General features: G+C 42.3%; 2 protein-coding genes across 2 annotated transcripts in view; both read right to left on the minus strand.

Annotated features, from left to right (window-relative positions):
- LOC117492924 (properdin-like) overlaps nt 1–7,337 on the minus strand; it is a gene marked incomplete at its 3' end in the record, with an annotated part of 12,161 nt that extends 4,824 nt beyond the window's left edge. The window contains 1 exon segment of the mRNA XM_034143352.1: nt 7,202–7,337. Within this exon segment, the coding sequence (XP_033999243.1) occupies nt 7,202–7,253 (52 nt within the window).
- Nucleotides 7,338–12,948: 5,611 nt separating this feature from the next.
- Nucleotides 12,949–18,696, minus strand: LOC117492931 (MAGUK p55 subfamily member 2-like; the record flags this gene model as incomplete). Its single annotated transcript, XM_034143365.1, has 4 exons — nt 12,949–13,199; nt 14,863–14,991; nt 18,036–18,238; nt 18,535–18,696. Coding segments are annotated over 4 exons (671 nt in total), but the record flags the coding sequence as incomplete, so codon positions are not given.
- Between the last annotated feature and the right edge of the window lie 130 nt (nt 18,697–18,826).

An 18,826-nucleotide genomic window follows, 5' to 3' on the forward strand; every position in this document is an offset into this window, starting at 1 on the left:
TTGGTTTCATTTTCCTCCGAACACGACTGTTTTTATTCTTGGTATTATTTCAAGAGTGTTCCAAAAGATAGTTGCTAACGCTCCAGCACAGAGGGGACACATGTCTCTTCTACTTCAACATGTGTCCCCTCTGTGGTCTCTTTCCACAGAGGGGACACATGTCTCTTCTACTTCAACATGTGTCCCCTCTGTGGTCTCTTTCCACAGAGGGGACACATGTCTCTTCTTCATCAACATGTGTCCCCTCTGTGGTCTCTTTCCACAGAGGGGACACATGTCTCTTCTTCATCAACATGTGTCCCCTCTGTGGTCTCTTTCCACAGAGGGGACACATGTCTCTTCTTCATCAACATGTGTCCCCTCTGTGGAAAGAGACTCTGAAAGTTTCAGGAACAAAGATTCTCTCTCTTTTTGATCCATTTCTATAAAAACCTGTCTGAAAATGAGCTGATCAGATTTTTTGTAACCAGATGTCTCTCAGAGGGGCGTGGGGAGGGGCTCCTTATTTTCATCAGGGGGGGTCAAACTCAATGTAACCGCGGGCCACATCAGCATCAAGGCTGCACTCAAAGGTCCGGCTGTAACTTACATATAAATATATATATATATAAAATAATGTATTATATTACATAATTGCCTCTGCATTGGATTATTATCTGATAGGGTGATAACTTCATAATGAACTACGTCTGAAAGCAGAAGTCTGGGGTGAATCATTGCAAGTCTCTTCAGTGAGAATGTCACAAAATGATTTCAAAAGAAAAGCTGGAAAAAAAGTCAAAATAAAAAAAAAGGAAGTGACATTTAAAAAAAAGAATAACATTCTGAGAAAAAGGCACATTCTGAGAAAAAGGCACATTCTGAGAAAAAGGCACATTCTAAGAAAAAGGCACATTCTGAGAAAAAGGCACATTCTGAGAAAAAGGCACATTCTGAGAAAAAGGCACATTCTAAGAAAAAGGCACATTCTAAGAAAAAGGCACATTCTGAGAAAAGGCACATTCTGAGAAAAAGGCACATTCTGAGAAAAAGGCACATTCTGAGAAAAAGGCACATTTTAAGAAAAAGGCACATTCTAAGAAAAAAGGCACATTCTAAGAAAAAAGGCACATTTTAGAAAAGGCACATTCTAGAAAAGGCACATTCTGAGAAAAAGGCACATTCTGAGAAAAAGGCACATTCTGAGAAAAAGGCACATTCTGAGAAAAAGGCACATTCTAGAAAAGGCCATTCTGAGAAAAGGCACATTCTGAGAAAAGGCACATTCTTGAAAAAAGGCACATTCTGAGAAAAAGGCACATTCTAAGAAAAAGGCACATTCTGAGAAAAAGGCACATTCTGAGAAAAAGGCACATTCTGAGAAAAAGGCACATTCTAAGAAAAAGGCACATTCTGAGAAAAAGGCACATTCTGAGAAAAAAGTCTAATTTGAGATGGGACTAATATACATATACTAATATATATTAATATATACTAATATATATTAATATATACTAAAATATACTAATATATACCAATATATATTAATATATACCAATATATATTAATATATACTAATATATACCAATATATATTAATATATACTAATATATACCAATATATACTAATATATACCAATATATATTAATATATACCAATATATACTAATATATACCAATATATACCAATATATACCAATATATACCAATGTATACTAATATATACTAAAATATACCAATATATACTAATATATACTAATATATACCAATATATACCAATATATACCAATATATATTAATATATACCAATATATACTAATATATACCAATATATATTAATATATACCAATATATACTAATATATACCAATATATATTAATATATACCAATATATATTAATATATACCAATATATACCAATATATACCAATATATACCAATATATACCAATATATACTAATATATACCAATATATACCAATATATACTAATATATACTAATATATACCAATATATACTAATATATACCAATATATACTAATATATATTAGTATATATTAATATATACTAATATATATTAGTATATATTAATATATACTAATATATACCAATATATACTAATATATACTAATATATACTAATATATACCAATATATACTAATATATATTAATATATACTAATATATACTAATATATACCAATATATACTAATATATACCAATATATACTAATATATACCAATATATACCAATATATACCAATATATACCAATGTATACTAATATATACTAATGTATACTAATGTATACTAATATATACTAATGTATACTTATATATACTAGTATATACTAGTATATACTATAGATCAGGGGGGACCAAACTACAGCCCACAGATGAAACTTGTGCTTGTCTCATATTGTACTTATTAACTATAAATGTAAACACATAGTACACAGTAGTATTCATTAATGAGCCACTTTTCAAATACTTTCAGTCGTTAAAGTTTAGAGAAGAAAAAGCTCAATGACCCCATAAAGAGGATCAGTTCTCTCTCTCCTGATAATCTCTCTGAGGATCAGTTCTCTCTCTCATGATAATCTCTCTGAGGATCAGTTCTCTCTCTCTCATGATAATCTCTCTGAGGATCAGTTCTCTCTCTCTCATGATAATCTCTCTGAGGATCAGTTCTCTCTCTCTCCTGATAATCTCTCTGAGGATCAGTTCTCTCTCTCTCATGATAATCTCTCTGAGGATCAGTTCTCTCTCTCTCATGATAATCTCTCTGAGGATCAGTTCTCTCTCTCATGATAATCTCTCTGAGGATCAGTTCTCTCTCTCTCATGATAATCTCTCTGAGGATCAGTTCTCTCTCTCATGATAATCTCTCTGAGGATCAGTTCTCTCTCTCATGATAATCTCTCTGAGGATCAGTTCTCTCTCTCATGATAATCTCTCTGAGGATCAGTTCTCTCTCTCTCTCATGATAATCTCTCTGAGGATCAGTTCTCTCTCTCATGATAATCTCTCTGAGGATCAGTTCTCTCTCTCTCCTGATAATCTCTCTGAGGATCAGTTCTCTCTCTCTCATGATAATCTCTCTGAGGATCAGTTCTCTCTCTCTCATGATAATCTCTCTGAGGATCAGTTCTCTCTCTCTCATGATAATCTCTCTGAGGATCAGTTCTCTCTCTCATGATAATCTCTCTGAGGATCAGTTCTCTCTCTCTCATGATAATCTCTGTGAGGATCAGTTCTCTCTCTCTCATGATAATCTCTGTGAGGATCAGTTCTCTCTCTCTCATGATAATCTCTCTGAGGATCAGTTCTCTCTCTCTCATGATAATCTCTCTGAGGATCAGTTCTCTCTCTCTCATGATAATCTCTGTGAGGATCAGTTCTCTCTCTCTCATGATAATCTCTGTGAGGATCAGTTCTCTCTCTCTCATGATAATCTCTCTGAGGATCAGTTCTCTCTCTCTCATGATAATCTCTGTGAGGATCAGTTCTCTCTCTCTCATGATAATCTCTGTGAGGATCAGTTCTCTCTCTCTCATGATAATCTCTCTGAGGATCAGTTCTCTCTCTCTCATGATAATCTCTGTGAGGATCAGTTCTCTCTCTCTCATGATAATCTCTCTGAGGATCAGTTCTCTCTCTCTCATGATAATCTCTCTGAGGATCAGTTCTCTCTCTCTCATGATAATCTCTCTGAGGATCAGTTCTCTCTCTCTCTCATGATAATCTCTCTGAGATCAGTTCTCTCTCATGATAATCTCTGTGAGGATCAGTTCTCTCTCTCTCATGATAATCTCTGTGAAGGATCAGTATCTCTGAGGATCAGTCTCTCTCTCATGATAATCTCTCTGAGGATCAGTTCTCTCTCTCTCTCATGATAATCTCTCTGAGGATCAGTTCTCTCTCTCTCTCATGATAATCTCTCTGAGGATCAGTTCTCTCTCTCTCTCATGATAATCTCTCTGAGGATCAGTTCTCTCTCTCTCTCATGATAATCTCTCTGAGGATCAGTTCTCTCTCTCATGATAATCTCTCTGAGGATCAGTTCTCTCTCTCTCATGATAATCTCTCTGAGGATCAGTTCTCTCTCTCTCATGATAATCTCTCTGAGGATCAGTTCTCTCTCTCATGATAATCTCTCTGAGGATCAGTTCTCTCTCTCTCATGATAATCTCTCTGAGGATCAGTTCTCTCTCTCATGATAATCTCTCTGAGGATCAGTTCTAATGGATGAGCTGCTCACAGAAAGCCTTATTCATACCACCACTGTACCATCCTTACACAATTTCTTGAGTTTTGACAATTTAAAGTCTTTTAAAAGTATGTGTTTTATTTATAAATGTTTACGTGGACTGCCCCCCCCCCCCCTCCCTTAGGGGAATTCATCCACAGAAAACACACTGGACGCACTAGGTCAGAAACCAGAGGAGACTGTGAGGTCCACTGCAGACGGACCACTTTCCGTCAACATGTCCTCTCCATTAAAGACAGCTCTTTGTGGAACAGCCTCCCAGCTGAGATACGGGATTGTTTCACTCTCAATAGTTTGAAAGGTCAACTCAAAGAATGGTTAAGAAACAAACAGACGAGCGATCACCGCTAAATACATTTCAACTCAGGGGCATCTTCTCTTCTTCAACTCAGGGGTATCTCCTCTTCTTCAACACAGGGGTATCTCCTCTCGCACTTCACATGTCGTAGCTGCTCTATGGTATTACCATGTCATAAATACTTGTGTATGCTGCTCTTGATCTCTTGCACTTTTTGCATATCATGTGTTTTGTTTTTGCCATGTTTGTAAAATGTAATCTTCTTAAATGTTTCATGTGAGGGACTGCGGATGGAAAGTAGCTCAAAGCTAAATCTGGCACTGTTACGCTCGATACATTTGAATGTTTTAAAGCTCCCATGTCATGCTTTTCCGGTTATTACCCGTCCCCTTGTGTGTTATGAAGGTTTTTATGCATGTAAACGGTGTGCAGAGTCAAACCCTCAAAGTACACCCTGTAGCGAGTAAAACTCTAACACAGAAAATACCTCCCCAAAACGCCTCGTTGGAGATACGTCACTGCCCATTTGAGTCTTCCATTTAGTTCCGGGTACCGCCTGATGTCATGCGGTACCCGGAACGAAATGGACCAATCCCGAAGAGCTATGGCCACACCAGCAGCGGCGTGTTCCTCCTCCAGAGGTTCGAAGAACCGGCATTTCACAGACGAAAGCTTCCAAAACATTGCCCAGTTTGAGGCCGGATATGCACAGCTTGTTTGGACCGTTTGGAGCAGGGGAAGATCTGGGTATACAACCTGTAAGTTTGCATTGTTATTTGTGTATTTATCAAACAAGACTGTTTAAATGTGTAAACTGTGTTGGACTGCTAAGCCATTGACACAGTGCTAACTGTGCTAACTAAGTTGCTAGAGTTTCCATATATCAACTCTAATATCAGCAGATGGCCTTGCATACATGTATCTCATAGCAGGAGAATGTCTGCATTCACACACAAAATACCTATTGACAGTATACTGCGGGTGATTTGCCGGTCAGTCGCGAAACGTAATTACATTATAGCTGGCGTAGCGATCTAACACACGGAGCTTGAGCTAGTTTTGGTCAGAAAAACATTTTTGTGATGCTACGTTGCTAGCGTTTAAATATATCAACTACAATGTCAGCAGATGGCCTTGCATACATGTATCTCATAGCAGGAGAATGTCTGCAGTCACACACACGGAATACTCATACAGTATACTCCGGTTTACCGTACATTGTGACCGTACATATACTGCATGTAGCTAACGAGGCTAGCTGTATGCTAGCGCAAAACAATGTATTCATGCAAGTTACATTGTATGGTAGCAGAATACCCGTATACGATTGCAATTATAAACACGTTATTGCTAGCCTAATATGAACCACTAGCTTTTGTTCATAGTAGTTTTTATTACACTGCATTATAGTTGCCTTTCCTCCAAGCTAACGTTCATATCGTGTTAGCTACCAAGGTAAACAAAGCTAGGTTAGCATATTAGCAGGCAAGCTGTTCATTACACAACTACTACTAACGAATCTAAAACAACTAAGTTTCTCTAATATTTTGTGATTTGCATTTGATTTCGTCCAGCCAGATCCTGGCGGACAATCCATGACGGGGAAGGGATTCTACTACTACTGAGGGTGCTAAAAGGCACCGCACCGCACCGGCTGTGCGCAGGCAAGAGGAGGAGGAATGGATGATATACCGTGTATATATGTATATTTATGTTCATTTTGTACATTTCTAAAAATAAAGTTTAATGGAAATACTTAGTAGGCCTATCCTTTCTTCCCTGAATTCATATATAGCAAACCATGATTTGATTTCTCATCAAACAGTAGTAGTTTATAACGGGTAAAAATAACTTACTCTTTGTTATGAGAGTAGCTCGTAGGCCACAAAGACAAAGAGACATACACGAGTTTACAAAACCACGGCACATTTATTGTGGTAAATGCAGAGATAGGTGGTTGAGAGGATCGCAGAGTTAGTCTTCCTGCAGCCGCTTTGGAGAGAGACTGGGGCCGTAGTGTCCGGAGGTGTCCGTGATCGTGCTGATTAGCCTCTTCAGCTCCACCCCATCGTAAGACAAAGGCCCTGGGGCCGTCACACTCTTCTATAACAACAGTTAAAAATATATATGTATATAAAATATACCGCTGTACCGACGCCATGATAAGACTGATGTTACGCTGAGAGCAGCCGGGAAAAGCACTGACATGGGCGCAGCCTCTCTGGTGGTTGACTAATCAGAACGAGTGGCCGAGCTGACCAATCGGAGCACACTAGGCTCACAGGGAGGGGGGGGCAAGAGCTCCAACGAGTCGTTTAGTGGAGAAAGTGAATACTGCTGAATACACATGCTTGACAGAGATGCTGTATGCGAAACCAATGTGAGTTTGGAAAATTGCACAGTATAAATCTATTTTAGTATACCTCAACAATGTAATTATGATCAGTGGAAATGGCCATGACATGGGCCCTTTAAGTGTTCGTCACTGGGCATTGTCCCTGCTAAATAAACCATTAAATGAAAATGAAATGACGCTCACAAGCATCGTTCACCTACATCTGATTTAGCTAACTGAACTTACGAGGCGATTGACCTCTAGTGAGCGGCACAGACCTTCGTATATCTTTCTGTACGTGGCCCTCATGATGAGTTAACACTGACCTGAGAGCTGCAGCAGAGGAACCAGAACCAGCAGAACCTTCAGAACCTCCATCCTGTTCCCCGTGTGCTCGGCTCTGAGGCTCAATCTGTCCCTGCAGACACCTCCCCTACCCAGAGAGAGAGAGAGAGTGTGTGTGTGTGTGTGTGTGTGTGTGTGTGTGTGTGTGTGTGTGTGTGTGTGTGTGTGTGTGTGTGTGTGTGTGTGTGTGTGTTCGTGAAAGATCCGGAAGTCTATTTGTTAAGTTAGGGGTTAAACACACAGTGAGGAGTTCACACAAAAACAAATCAGTGTGTGGCGCAATGCAGGAGTTACTCTCACACACACACACACACACACACACACACACACACACACACACACACACACACACACACACACACACACACACACACACACACACACACACACACACACACACACACACACACACACACACACATTGCGATATCAGTTGTTTCCATGTACACTCTTAAATGTAATGACCCCAAATCACTTTGTCTCAACACCGGAGCTTCTTTGGATGATTATTTAATTTAAAGTGTCGTGTGATTTTAAATCGATGTCCCACAGTTTTATGGGATTAGTTTTGTTTCAGAAAGATAAAGCAACACTTTCTCAGAATCAAGCAAAAACTATCTCTGTTGCTCCTATACTAGGCATTTTGAAACTATTTCAGAAACATTTTGGATTTGCTTATTTCAAATGTGGAATGTTACCAATATACTCACAGACCACTAGGGGTCCACGGACCACACTTTGAGAAACACTGCTCTCCATGTCAGAAGCTACATGACTATGGGATTAGTTTGGTGTCTTAAAGACAAAGCAACACTTTCTCAGAGTCAAGCAAAACTAAGAGTTTAAGAGAAAAGAAAACTGAGTCAAGCTAAATACATTTTATTGCAAACAAATCATTTGTGTACTCATGTAAACTATAAGTCTTTCTTCTTTGTTGTAACACATCTCTTTGTTTGCAGTTCTCTTCTTTCTCAACGATCAGACTTTTGCTCTCGCTGCAGCTCCCTCATTTTCTGTTTGAGATTCTGACACAAACGTCCCAGGTGGGCGGGACTTTCAGGGGTGCGTCCCCATTGGCTACTCAGTTTTTGAGTGACAGCCCACTACACCACAGATCATACAGTGCAACTCATGCAGCAAACTCTGGAGTCCACTCGGCCACGTTAGTGTCGGTGCCTCCTGGAGAGTTTCATGAACACATCGGACTCTTTGCATTAGACTGGTGCTGTTTACACTTTATTACAACTTTACACACCTGAACACATGAACACCTGAACACCTGAACACCTGAACACCTGAACACCTGAACACCTGAACACCTGAACACCTGAACACCTGAACACCTGAACACCTGCTACCTGAACACCTGAACACACTGCTACCTGAACACCTGAACACACTGCTACCTGAACACCTGAACACACTGCTACCTGAACACCTGAACACACTGCTACCTGAACACCTGAACACACTGCTACCTGAACAGCTGAACACCTGAACACCTGAACACACTGCTACCTGAACAGCTGAACACCTGAACACCTGAACACACTGCTACCTGAACAGCTGAACACCTGAACACCTGAACACACTGCTACCTGAACACCTGAACACACTGCTGCCTGACCACCTGAATACCTGAACACCTGAACACACTGCTGCCTGAACACCTGAATACCTGAACACCTGAACACACTGCTGCCTGAACACCTGAACACCTGAACACACTGCTACCTGAACACCTGAACACCTGAACACCTGAACAGCTGAACACCTGAACACCTGAACACACTGCTACCTGAACACCTGAACACCTGAACACACTGCTACCTGAACACCTGAACACACTGCTACCTGAACACCTGAACACACTGCTACCTGAACACCTGAACACCTGAACACACTGCTACCTGAACACCTGAACACCTGAACAGCTGAACACCTGAACACCTGAACACACTGCTACCTGAACACCTGAACACACGGCTACCTGAACACCTGAACACCTGAACACACTGCTACCTGAACACCCTAACACCTGAACACCTGAACACCTGAACACACTGCTACCTGAACACCTGAACACACTGCTACCTGAACACACTGCTGCCTGAACACCTGCACACCTGAACACCTGAACACACTGCTGCCTGAACACCTGAACACACTGCTACCTGAACACACTGCTGCCTGAACACCTGAACACCTGAACACCTGAACCCACTGCTACCTGAACACCTGAACACACTGCTGCCTGAACACCTGAATACCTGAACACCTGAACACACTGCTGCCTGAACACCTGAACACCTGAACACACTGCTACCTGAACACACTGCTGCCTGAACACCTGAACACCTGAACACACTGCTACCTGAACACCTGAACACACTGCTACCTGAACACCTGAACACACTGCTGCCTGAACACCCGAACACACTGCTACCTGAACACCTGAACACCTGAACACACTGCTACCTGAACACCTGAACACACTGAACACCTGAACCCACTGCTACCTGAACACCTGAACACACTGCTACCTGAACACCTGAACACACTGCTACCTGAACACCTGAACACACTGCTACCTGAACACCTGAACACACTGCTACCTGAACACCCGAACACACTGCTACCTGAACACCTGAACACACTGCTACCTGAACACCTGAACCCACTGCTGCCTGAACACCCGAACACACTGCTACCTGAACACCTGAACACACTGCTACCTGAACACACTGCTACCTGAACACCTGAACACCTGAACACCTGAACACCTGAACACACTGAACACCTGAACCCACTGCTACCTGAACACCTGAACACACTGCTGCCTGAACACCTGAACACCTGAACACACTGCTACCTGAACACCTGAACACCTGTTCAATAGTTTCCCCATTTGGGCAAAAGCTAACTTTCATAGCACAGCTTTACTTCTCACTTAACACAATAAAGAAACAGACGTATAGTACGGCACAAACAACACAAATGATCAATACTTACATATATGTTCACTTGTATTATAATAATTGAAATGCTGGTTCTTCTGGGGGTCTTCTATCCACGCTCAGCTACCGCACCACAGCTGCCTGCACTGTACAATCGCTGGAGGACTGGGCTGTCACTCAAAAACTGAGTAGCCAATGGGGACGCACCCCTGAAAGTCCCGCCCACCTGGGACGCTTGTGTCAGAATCTCAAACAGAAAATGAGGGAGCTGCAGCGAGAGCAAAAGTCTGATCGTTGAGAAAGAAGAGAACTGCAAACAAAGAGATGTGTTAAAACAAAGAAAAAAGATTTATAGTTTACATGAGTACACAAATGATTTGTTTGCAACTTATAGTTTCATTTTTTTTATTAAATGTATTTAGCTTGACTCAGTTTTCTTTTCTCTTAAACTCTGTTTTGCTTGATTCTGAGAAAGTGTTGCTTTGTCTTTATGACACCAAACTAATCCCATACAGTTTCAGACACGCCTGTTTAAATTGGACTTTATATTAAACAATGCTTTGTGAATATTGTACGCACGATGAGAAGAGACGCAGAAACTCAGAGACAGAATCAATCCTTTATTCAGGCACAAGCATGACCATCATCAGCACTCACATGTTGCATTATGGGAAATGTAGTATTCAGGTGTCTTGGAACTACAACCTTTATAAAAGTCCGGATATGCTTCAAATTTGACATATTTGTTTACATTCTGTGTTTTTTGTGGGTTCCTTGACTTTATGAATGTAAAATATGAAACCACAGGAGTTTCCCTTTAAGGTAAATTGTTATTAAAGTCAGATGTAAAGTTCTTGTGATGAAGCTTTTTGGAGTACAACCCTTAAAAAGTACACATGTAGATACACAGTAAACTTCATAATGTAAACAGAGTTATTGTGACTTTAGAGTCTGAACATGTTTTATTGCATTGTTGAGAGCTCATAGAAAAGGTACACTGTCAGGTTTGGGAATGTCCTCGAGAGAATATTTAAATATAGCTGCCACACAAACATCTGCTGTTAGAAACTAGACCTTAAATATAAACTTCATTTTACAAAGAGCCGCAAAACGTTCTCAGAGCTGGAAGTTAACAAAGACATTTCTGTATCGCTGAACAGAGAATAGAGAGGTGCAGGAATGAGTCCTAAACCTGGCATGAGTCAGCATTTCATCACTTCCTGTCCCTAAACATCATCACGCCCAACATTAGCCTCCTTTAGCTTAGCGGTGGTGACGTGAAGTCATGTGACCGTGCTGTAGTTCCTTTATAGCCCAACATTAGCCTCCTTTAGCTTAGCGGTGGTGACGTGAAGTCATGTGACCGTGCTGTAGTTCCTCTATAGCCCAACATTAGCCTCCTTTAGCTTAGCGGTGGTGAAGTGAAGTCATGTGACCGTGCTGTAGTTCCTTTATAGCCCAACATTAGCCGCCTTTAGCTTAGCGGTGGTGACGTGAAGTCATGTGACCGTGCTGTAGTTCCTTTATAGCCCAACATTAGCCTCCTTTAGCTTAGCGGTGGTGAAGTGAAGTCATGTGACCGTGCTGTAGTTCCTTTATAGCCCAACATTAGCCACCTTTAGCTTAGCGGTGGTGACGTGTCATGTGACCGTGCTGTAGTTCCTTTATAGCCCAACATTAGCCACCTTTAGCTTAGCGGTGGTGACGTGTCATGTGACCGACACAGGAGTAGGACACCCTGCACCTCTCTATTGCGTCTAAATATTCAGTAGCTGCCAGAATAGGAGATCTGCGTTTGGCACATGGACAGTTAAAGAGCTCTCACTGTAAACACCAGGCGTCTCACACTAAACATCGTGTCTCTACATGCTATCTACAAACTGAGTTCAGAAATACAAAGAAAACGTTTTATTTAGAAATATAAATACTACAAAATAAAAAAGTGCAAATTAGAAAGATGCTGTTGAACAGAAATATTTCTCATGAAAAACCAAGCTGTAGTAAAATAGAGCTTCTGAACAACACTGTGTGTGTGTGTGTTTTACAGTGTGTGTGTGTGTGTGTGTGTGTGTGTCACTATGTTAAATAAAGAAAAGACAACAAAGGCTCTGTTTGCAATTTTGACAATAATAGACATTAACAACCTTTTTCATTTCATGCTTTCGGTGGCCGACAGGTGCAAACGCCCAAACCTCGTTCTCAAGGAGACACGATGCAGATATAAAAACACAACGAGAACCAGGGGACACACATCAGGGTTAGCTACGTTAGCTAGCTAGCTTACAGCTTAACATCAGAAGGAGTGATCACATTGTTAAAATGAGCTTCTTGCAGCTCTTAGTAAACGCTGCCATGTCTCCTCAAGTTGCTGAATGTTCTCTAAACGCTGCACGTGTTGTTGCTGTGGAACATTTGGGTTTCTATATCTGCATCCTTTCTGAAGCGGCAGCGTGTTTGCACCTGTCGGCCTCCGTACATGCTGCCAGGCACTAAACAAGAAGCTGTGAGGTGTGTGTTCAGTGTATTGTCATCACTCATATTTGTTCATTTAATATTAAAAATAATTTGTTACCAGCACTCGTAGCATAACTCTGATATGAAATGTAAACAATGAGGGTCCAAAAATGTAAAAACATACAAAAAATATGGTTTAGAAATCCAAAGCACGCACACGCACACACACACACACACACACACATACACATACACACACACACACACACCACACACACACACACACACACACACACACACACACACACCACACACACACACACACACACACACACACACACACACACACACACACACACACACACACACACACACACACACACAGCAGTGTTCAGAACAGCCATGTGACGGGGACCCACTGGGGGTTCTTGGAGACGGTCTGCAGCGCCGCCTTCACGCTGCGGTACGTCTCGTCCAGGTTATCGTTCACGATGCTCAGGTCGAAGTAGTGCTCGAAGGCCGCCTGGAGCTTCGAGCTCTCATCACATGTCCTTTGCAGCTCCTCGTCCTGAAACACACACACATCTCTGGGTGTCATTTGTGCATAGCTATAGTGTAGTTAAAGATCTGAGGTCCCAGGCTCCTCCAGCAGAGCAACACAATAACACAGATACAATAGTGCAGAATAGTCTATATGCAAGTAATTGGAATATTGATATAAGATGCAAACAGATGAATGTTCATGGATGTTCTACAGAGTTCAGGTGTTTAACAGTCTGATGGCCTGTAGGATGAAACTGTCTCTGAGTCTGGTGGTTTTAGTGTTAAGGTAGGGACACACCAAGCTGACACCAAAGAACTGACACAGACGGACCCGACTGTTGTGTCGCCTCTCGTCTCTGCGTCTTGGCCATGTGTCGCACTGGAACACACCGCAAAGACTCCAGCCGACGGCCAAGAAGCACGTACGAACTGCACATGCGTGAGAGGCGATAACTCTCCTTACCAGCAGGCGGCGGTAGTGTGTATTCGTCATTCAAAAGAGGCAACAACCGGAAGACAGACAGTGTGATAACCGAGAGAAGAAGAACAGACTGCGTGATATAAACAAACAACAAATAGCGTGTGTTCCATGTTCACTCTACAGCCAGAAGCTCACGGGGCTTTCCCCAACCTGTGTCGAGAGCTGGAGTTACATGAAGTCTAAGATTTGCCTTCTTAATCGTTTGTTTGGGTCCCTCACTTCCGTTTCGCTTCTCATGCACTGATTCGCTAGCTGAACAGCCAATCAGAGTGATTTCTTTAGCCGACGGCCTTTTGCCGATTGCCTACCGATTCAACATGTTGAATCAACATGTTGAATCGGTAGGTTTTCGGCCAAAAAGGTGTCGGCACGGCCGAAAAGACACGACGGTGCGGGACACACCAATCTGAGTCGGGCGACAGGACGCTCATCGTCGGCCTGACATCCATCGACGGCCAAAATCGGCTTGGTGTGTCCGGGGCACTCATCCCACACCATCATAAGATAAGATGGACCTTTATTATCCTTAAAGTTGACGTTGACTTGATTGAAATGCAGTCGTTTTAACAGCAACAGGAAACATGACGTAGTGTTTTATGTTCACTGTTTTCACAGTAACTTCTTAGCGGCACACATACATGTAAATATATTTAATGTGTATATATGAGCCAAATATGTTTATATGTTCATTTAATTAATTTCTTATTTGAAAAGATGAGATCAGATGCACCTTGCTTCATCCCCGTGACAGCAACCGGGAGAGACTGAAAAACAGGACAGCACAGATGCATCAAGATTGATATAATTAAAGATAACATTAGAATGATATCCAGTCACTTTGAAACAGACACCAGATCTCTGGATGTCCTACAGACTCATCCCTGCAACACTAAGCCAACACACTGTTCTGTCGCAGCATCAGGACTCAAACCAGCAGCCTCAGAGACAGGTTCCTCCCTCAGGCCATCAGACTGTGAACACCTGAACTCTGTGAAGAACATCCAGAACATTCATCTGTCTGCATCTTACACCAATATTCTAATTACAGACTCTCCTTGCACTATTTCTATTTTATTTGTATTTACTTGCACATCTCAAAACATTCTCTTGTCATCTCCATATCTCCACTGAAGCTGCTGAGCACATGGTGAGAGAGACTTGAATCTTTAAAGTCATGTTTCCATGATCTCCACGGCGTGTTCCTCACCGTCAGAGTCTTCGTCACCACCTCAGCCTCCACAGCTGATTGGTTCATCGCCTTCAGCACCTCGAAGTCTGGAGCCTGGAGGAACACCACGTAGGGGAGGAAGTCTGAGGTCCGGAGCACTTTGAGGGACTGACACACACACACACACACACACACACACACACACACACACAATCACACGCACACACACACACACACCCACACACCCACACACACACACACAAACATATTCCTTAGTTAAAAATGCTGAGTTTTAAGACTTGTAATGCTGACTCATGTCTCACCTGTGGGTTAGCATCGAGCACACAGACTCATGTTTAGGACTCATAATGCAGACTCATGTTTAGGACTCATAATGCAGACTCATGTCTCATCTGTGGGTTAGCATCCAGCACACAGACTCATGTTTAGGACTCATAATGCAGACTCACGTTTAGGACTCATAATGCAGACTCATGTCTCACCTGTGGGTTAGCATCGAGCACACAGACTCATGTTTAGAACTCATAATGCAGACTCACGTTTAGGACTCATAATGCAGACTCATGTCTCACCTGTGGGTTAGCATCCAGCACACAGACTCATGTTTAGGACTCATAATGCAGACTCATGTTTAGGACTCATAATGCAGACTCATGTTTAGGACTCATAATGCAGACTCATGTCTCACCTGTGGGTTAGCATCCAGCACACAGACTCATGATGCAGACTCATGTTTAGGACTCATAATGCAGACTCATGTTTAGGACTCATAATGCAGACTCATGTTTAGGACTCATGATGCAGACTCATGTTTAGGACTCATAATGCAGACTCATGTTTAGGACTCATAATGCAGACTCATGTTTAGGACTCATGATGCAGACTCACGTTTAGGACTCATAATGCAGACTCATGTCTCACCTGTGGGTTAGCATCGAGCACACAGACTCATGTTTAGGACTCATAATGCAGACTCACGTTTAGGACTCATAATGCAGACTCACGTTTAGGACTCATAATGCAAACTCATGTTTAGGACTCATAATGCAGACTCATGTCTCACCTGTGGGTTAGCATCGAGCACACAGACTCATGTTTAGGACTCATAATGCAGACTCACGTTTAGGACTCATAATGCAGACTCACGTTTAGGACTCATAATGCAGACTCACGTTTAGGACTCATAATGCAAACTCATGTTTAGGACTCATAATGCAGACTCATGTCTCACCTGTGGGTTAGCATCGAGCACACAGACTCATGTTTAGGACTCATAATGCAGACTCACGTTTAGGACTCATAATGCAGACTCACGTTTAGGACTCATAATGCAGACTCACGTTTAGGACTCATAATGCAAACTCATGTTTAGGACTCATAATGCAGACTCATGTCTCACCTGTGGGTTAGCATCGAGCACACAGACTCATGTTTAGGACTCATAATGCAGACTCACGTTTAGGACTCAGAATGCAGACTCACGTTTAGGACTCATAATGCAGACTCACGTTTAGGACTCATAATGCAAACTCATGTTTAGGACTCATAATGCAGACTCATGTCTCACCTGTGGGTTAGCATCGAGCACACAGACTCATGTATAGGACTCATAATGCAGACTCATGTTTAGGACTCATAATGCAGACTCATGTCTCACCTGTGGGTTAGCATCCAGCACACAGACTCATGTTTAGGACTCATGATGCAGACTCATGTTTAGGACTCATAATGCAGACTCATGTTTAGGACTCATAATGCAGACTCATGTTTAGGACTCATAATGCAGACTCATGTCTCACCTGTGGGTTAGCATCCAGCACACAGACTCATGTTTAGGACTCATAATGCAGACTCATGTTTAGGACTCATAATGCAGACTCATGTTTAGGACTCATGATGCAGACTCATGTCTCACCTGTGGGTTAGCATCCAGCACACAGACTCATGTTTAGGACTCATAATGCAGACTCATGTTTAGGACTCATAATGCAGACTCATGTTTAGGACTCATAATGCAGACTCATGTTTAGGACTCATAATGCAGACTCATGTTTAGGACTCATAATGCAGACTCATGTCTCACCTGTGGGTTAGCATCCAGCACACAGACTCATGTTTAGGACTCATAATGCAGACTCATGTTTAGGACTCATGATGCAGACTCATGTCTCACCTGTGGGTTAGCATCCAGCACACAGACTCATGTTTAGGACTCATAATGCAGACTCATGTTTAGGACTCATAATGCAGACTCATGTTTAGGACTCATGATGCAGACTCATGTCTCACCTGTGGGTTAGCATCCAGCACACAGACTCATGTTTAGGACTCATAATGCAGACTCATGTTTAGGACTCATAATGCAGACTCATGTTTAGGACTCATAATGCAGACTCATGTCTCACCTGTGGGTTAGCATCCAGCACACAGACTCATGTTTAGGACTCATAATGCAGACTCATGTTTAGGACTCATAATGCAGACTCATGTTTAGGACTCATAATGCAGACTAATGTTTAGGACTCATGATGCAGACTCATGTCTCACCTGTGGGTTAGCATCCAGCACACAGACTCATGTTTAGGACTCATAATGCAGACTCATGTCTCACCTGTGGGTTAGCATCCAGCACACAGACTCATGTTTAGGACTCATAATGCAGACTCATGTTTAGGACTCATAATGCAGACTCATGTTTAGGACTCATAATGCAGACTAATGTTTAGGACTCATGATGCAGACTCATGTCTCACCTGTGGGTTAGCATCCAGCACACAGACTCATGTTTAGGACTCATAATGCAGACTCATGTTTAGGACTCATAATGCAGACTCATGTTTAGGACTCATGATGCAGACTCATGTCTCACCTGTGGGTTAGCATCCAGCACACAGACTCATGTTTAGGACTCATAATGCAGACTCATGTTTAGGACTCATAATGCAGACTCATGTTTAGGACTCATAATGCAGACTCATGTTTAGGACTCATAATGCAGACTCATGTTTAGGACTCATAATGCAGACTCATGTCTCACCTGTGGGTTAGCATCCAGCACACAGACTCATGTTTAGGACTCATAATGCAGACTCATGTTTAGGACTCATGATGCAGACTCATGTCTCACCTGTGGGTTAGCATCCAGCACACAGACTCATGTTTAGGACTCATAATGCAGACTCATGTCTCACCTGTGGGTTAGCATCCAGCACACAGACCCTCCCTGCCTCCACCACCTCGTGAATGGACTCCATCTTGATGCCGTACAGGTTCCCGTCGTACTCTCCGTGCTCCAGGAAGCGCCCGCTCTTTATGTCGACCTCCATCTTGCTCCGGCTGGTGAACCCGAACATCCGGCTCTCCTTGTCCTCCTTCTTCGGCTTCCTGGAGGTGTCTGAAGATCAGAAACACAACACACACACATTTCAAATATTTAAATATGTCAGAGTACGATGTGCACATTCTTTTTTTACATTCTTATTCATATCTGAATATTTGTATTCTTTTTTTCTTATATCACACACACACACACACACACACACACACACACACACACACACACCACACACACACACACACACACACACACACACACACCACACACACACACACACACACACACACACACACACACACACACACACACACACACACACACACACACACACACACAACAGTACATGGTCCTACATGGGATGGTGGTGCCGAACAGCAGGGGGTCCCTCAGCAGCATCTTGTTCTTCAGCCTCCTCCTCCCAACGCCCTGCGCTCCAATCAGAACCAGCGTCTTCCTCTTGAAGGGCGGGACCTTCGCCACCTCCTCGTACAGCAAGATCTCATGTCTGTCAAACTCTGAGGGACACAGGGTCACAGGGTCACAGGGACACAGGGTCACAGGGTCACAGGGTCACAGACCAAGAGCAGGTCAGAGTCATATTATATTAATTAGGGCTGTCAGTCGATTCAAATATTTAATCGCAAT

The sequence above is a fragment of the Trematomus bernacchii genome, unplaced genomic scaffold (genome assembly GCF_902827165.1).
Source record: "Trematomus bernacchii unplaced genomic scaffold, fTreBer1.1, whole genome shotgun sequence".
Classification (NCBI taxonomy): domain Eukaryota; kingdom Metazoa; phylum Chordata; class Actinopteri; order Perciformes; family Nototheniidae; genus Trematomus; species Trematomus bernacchii.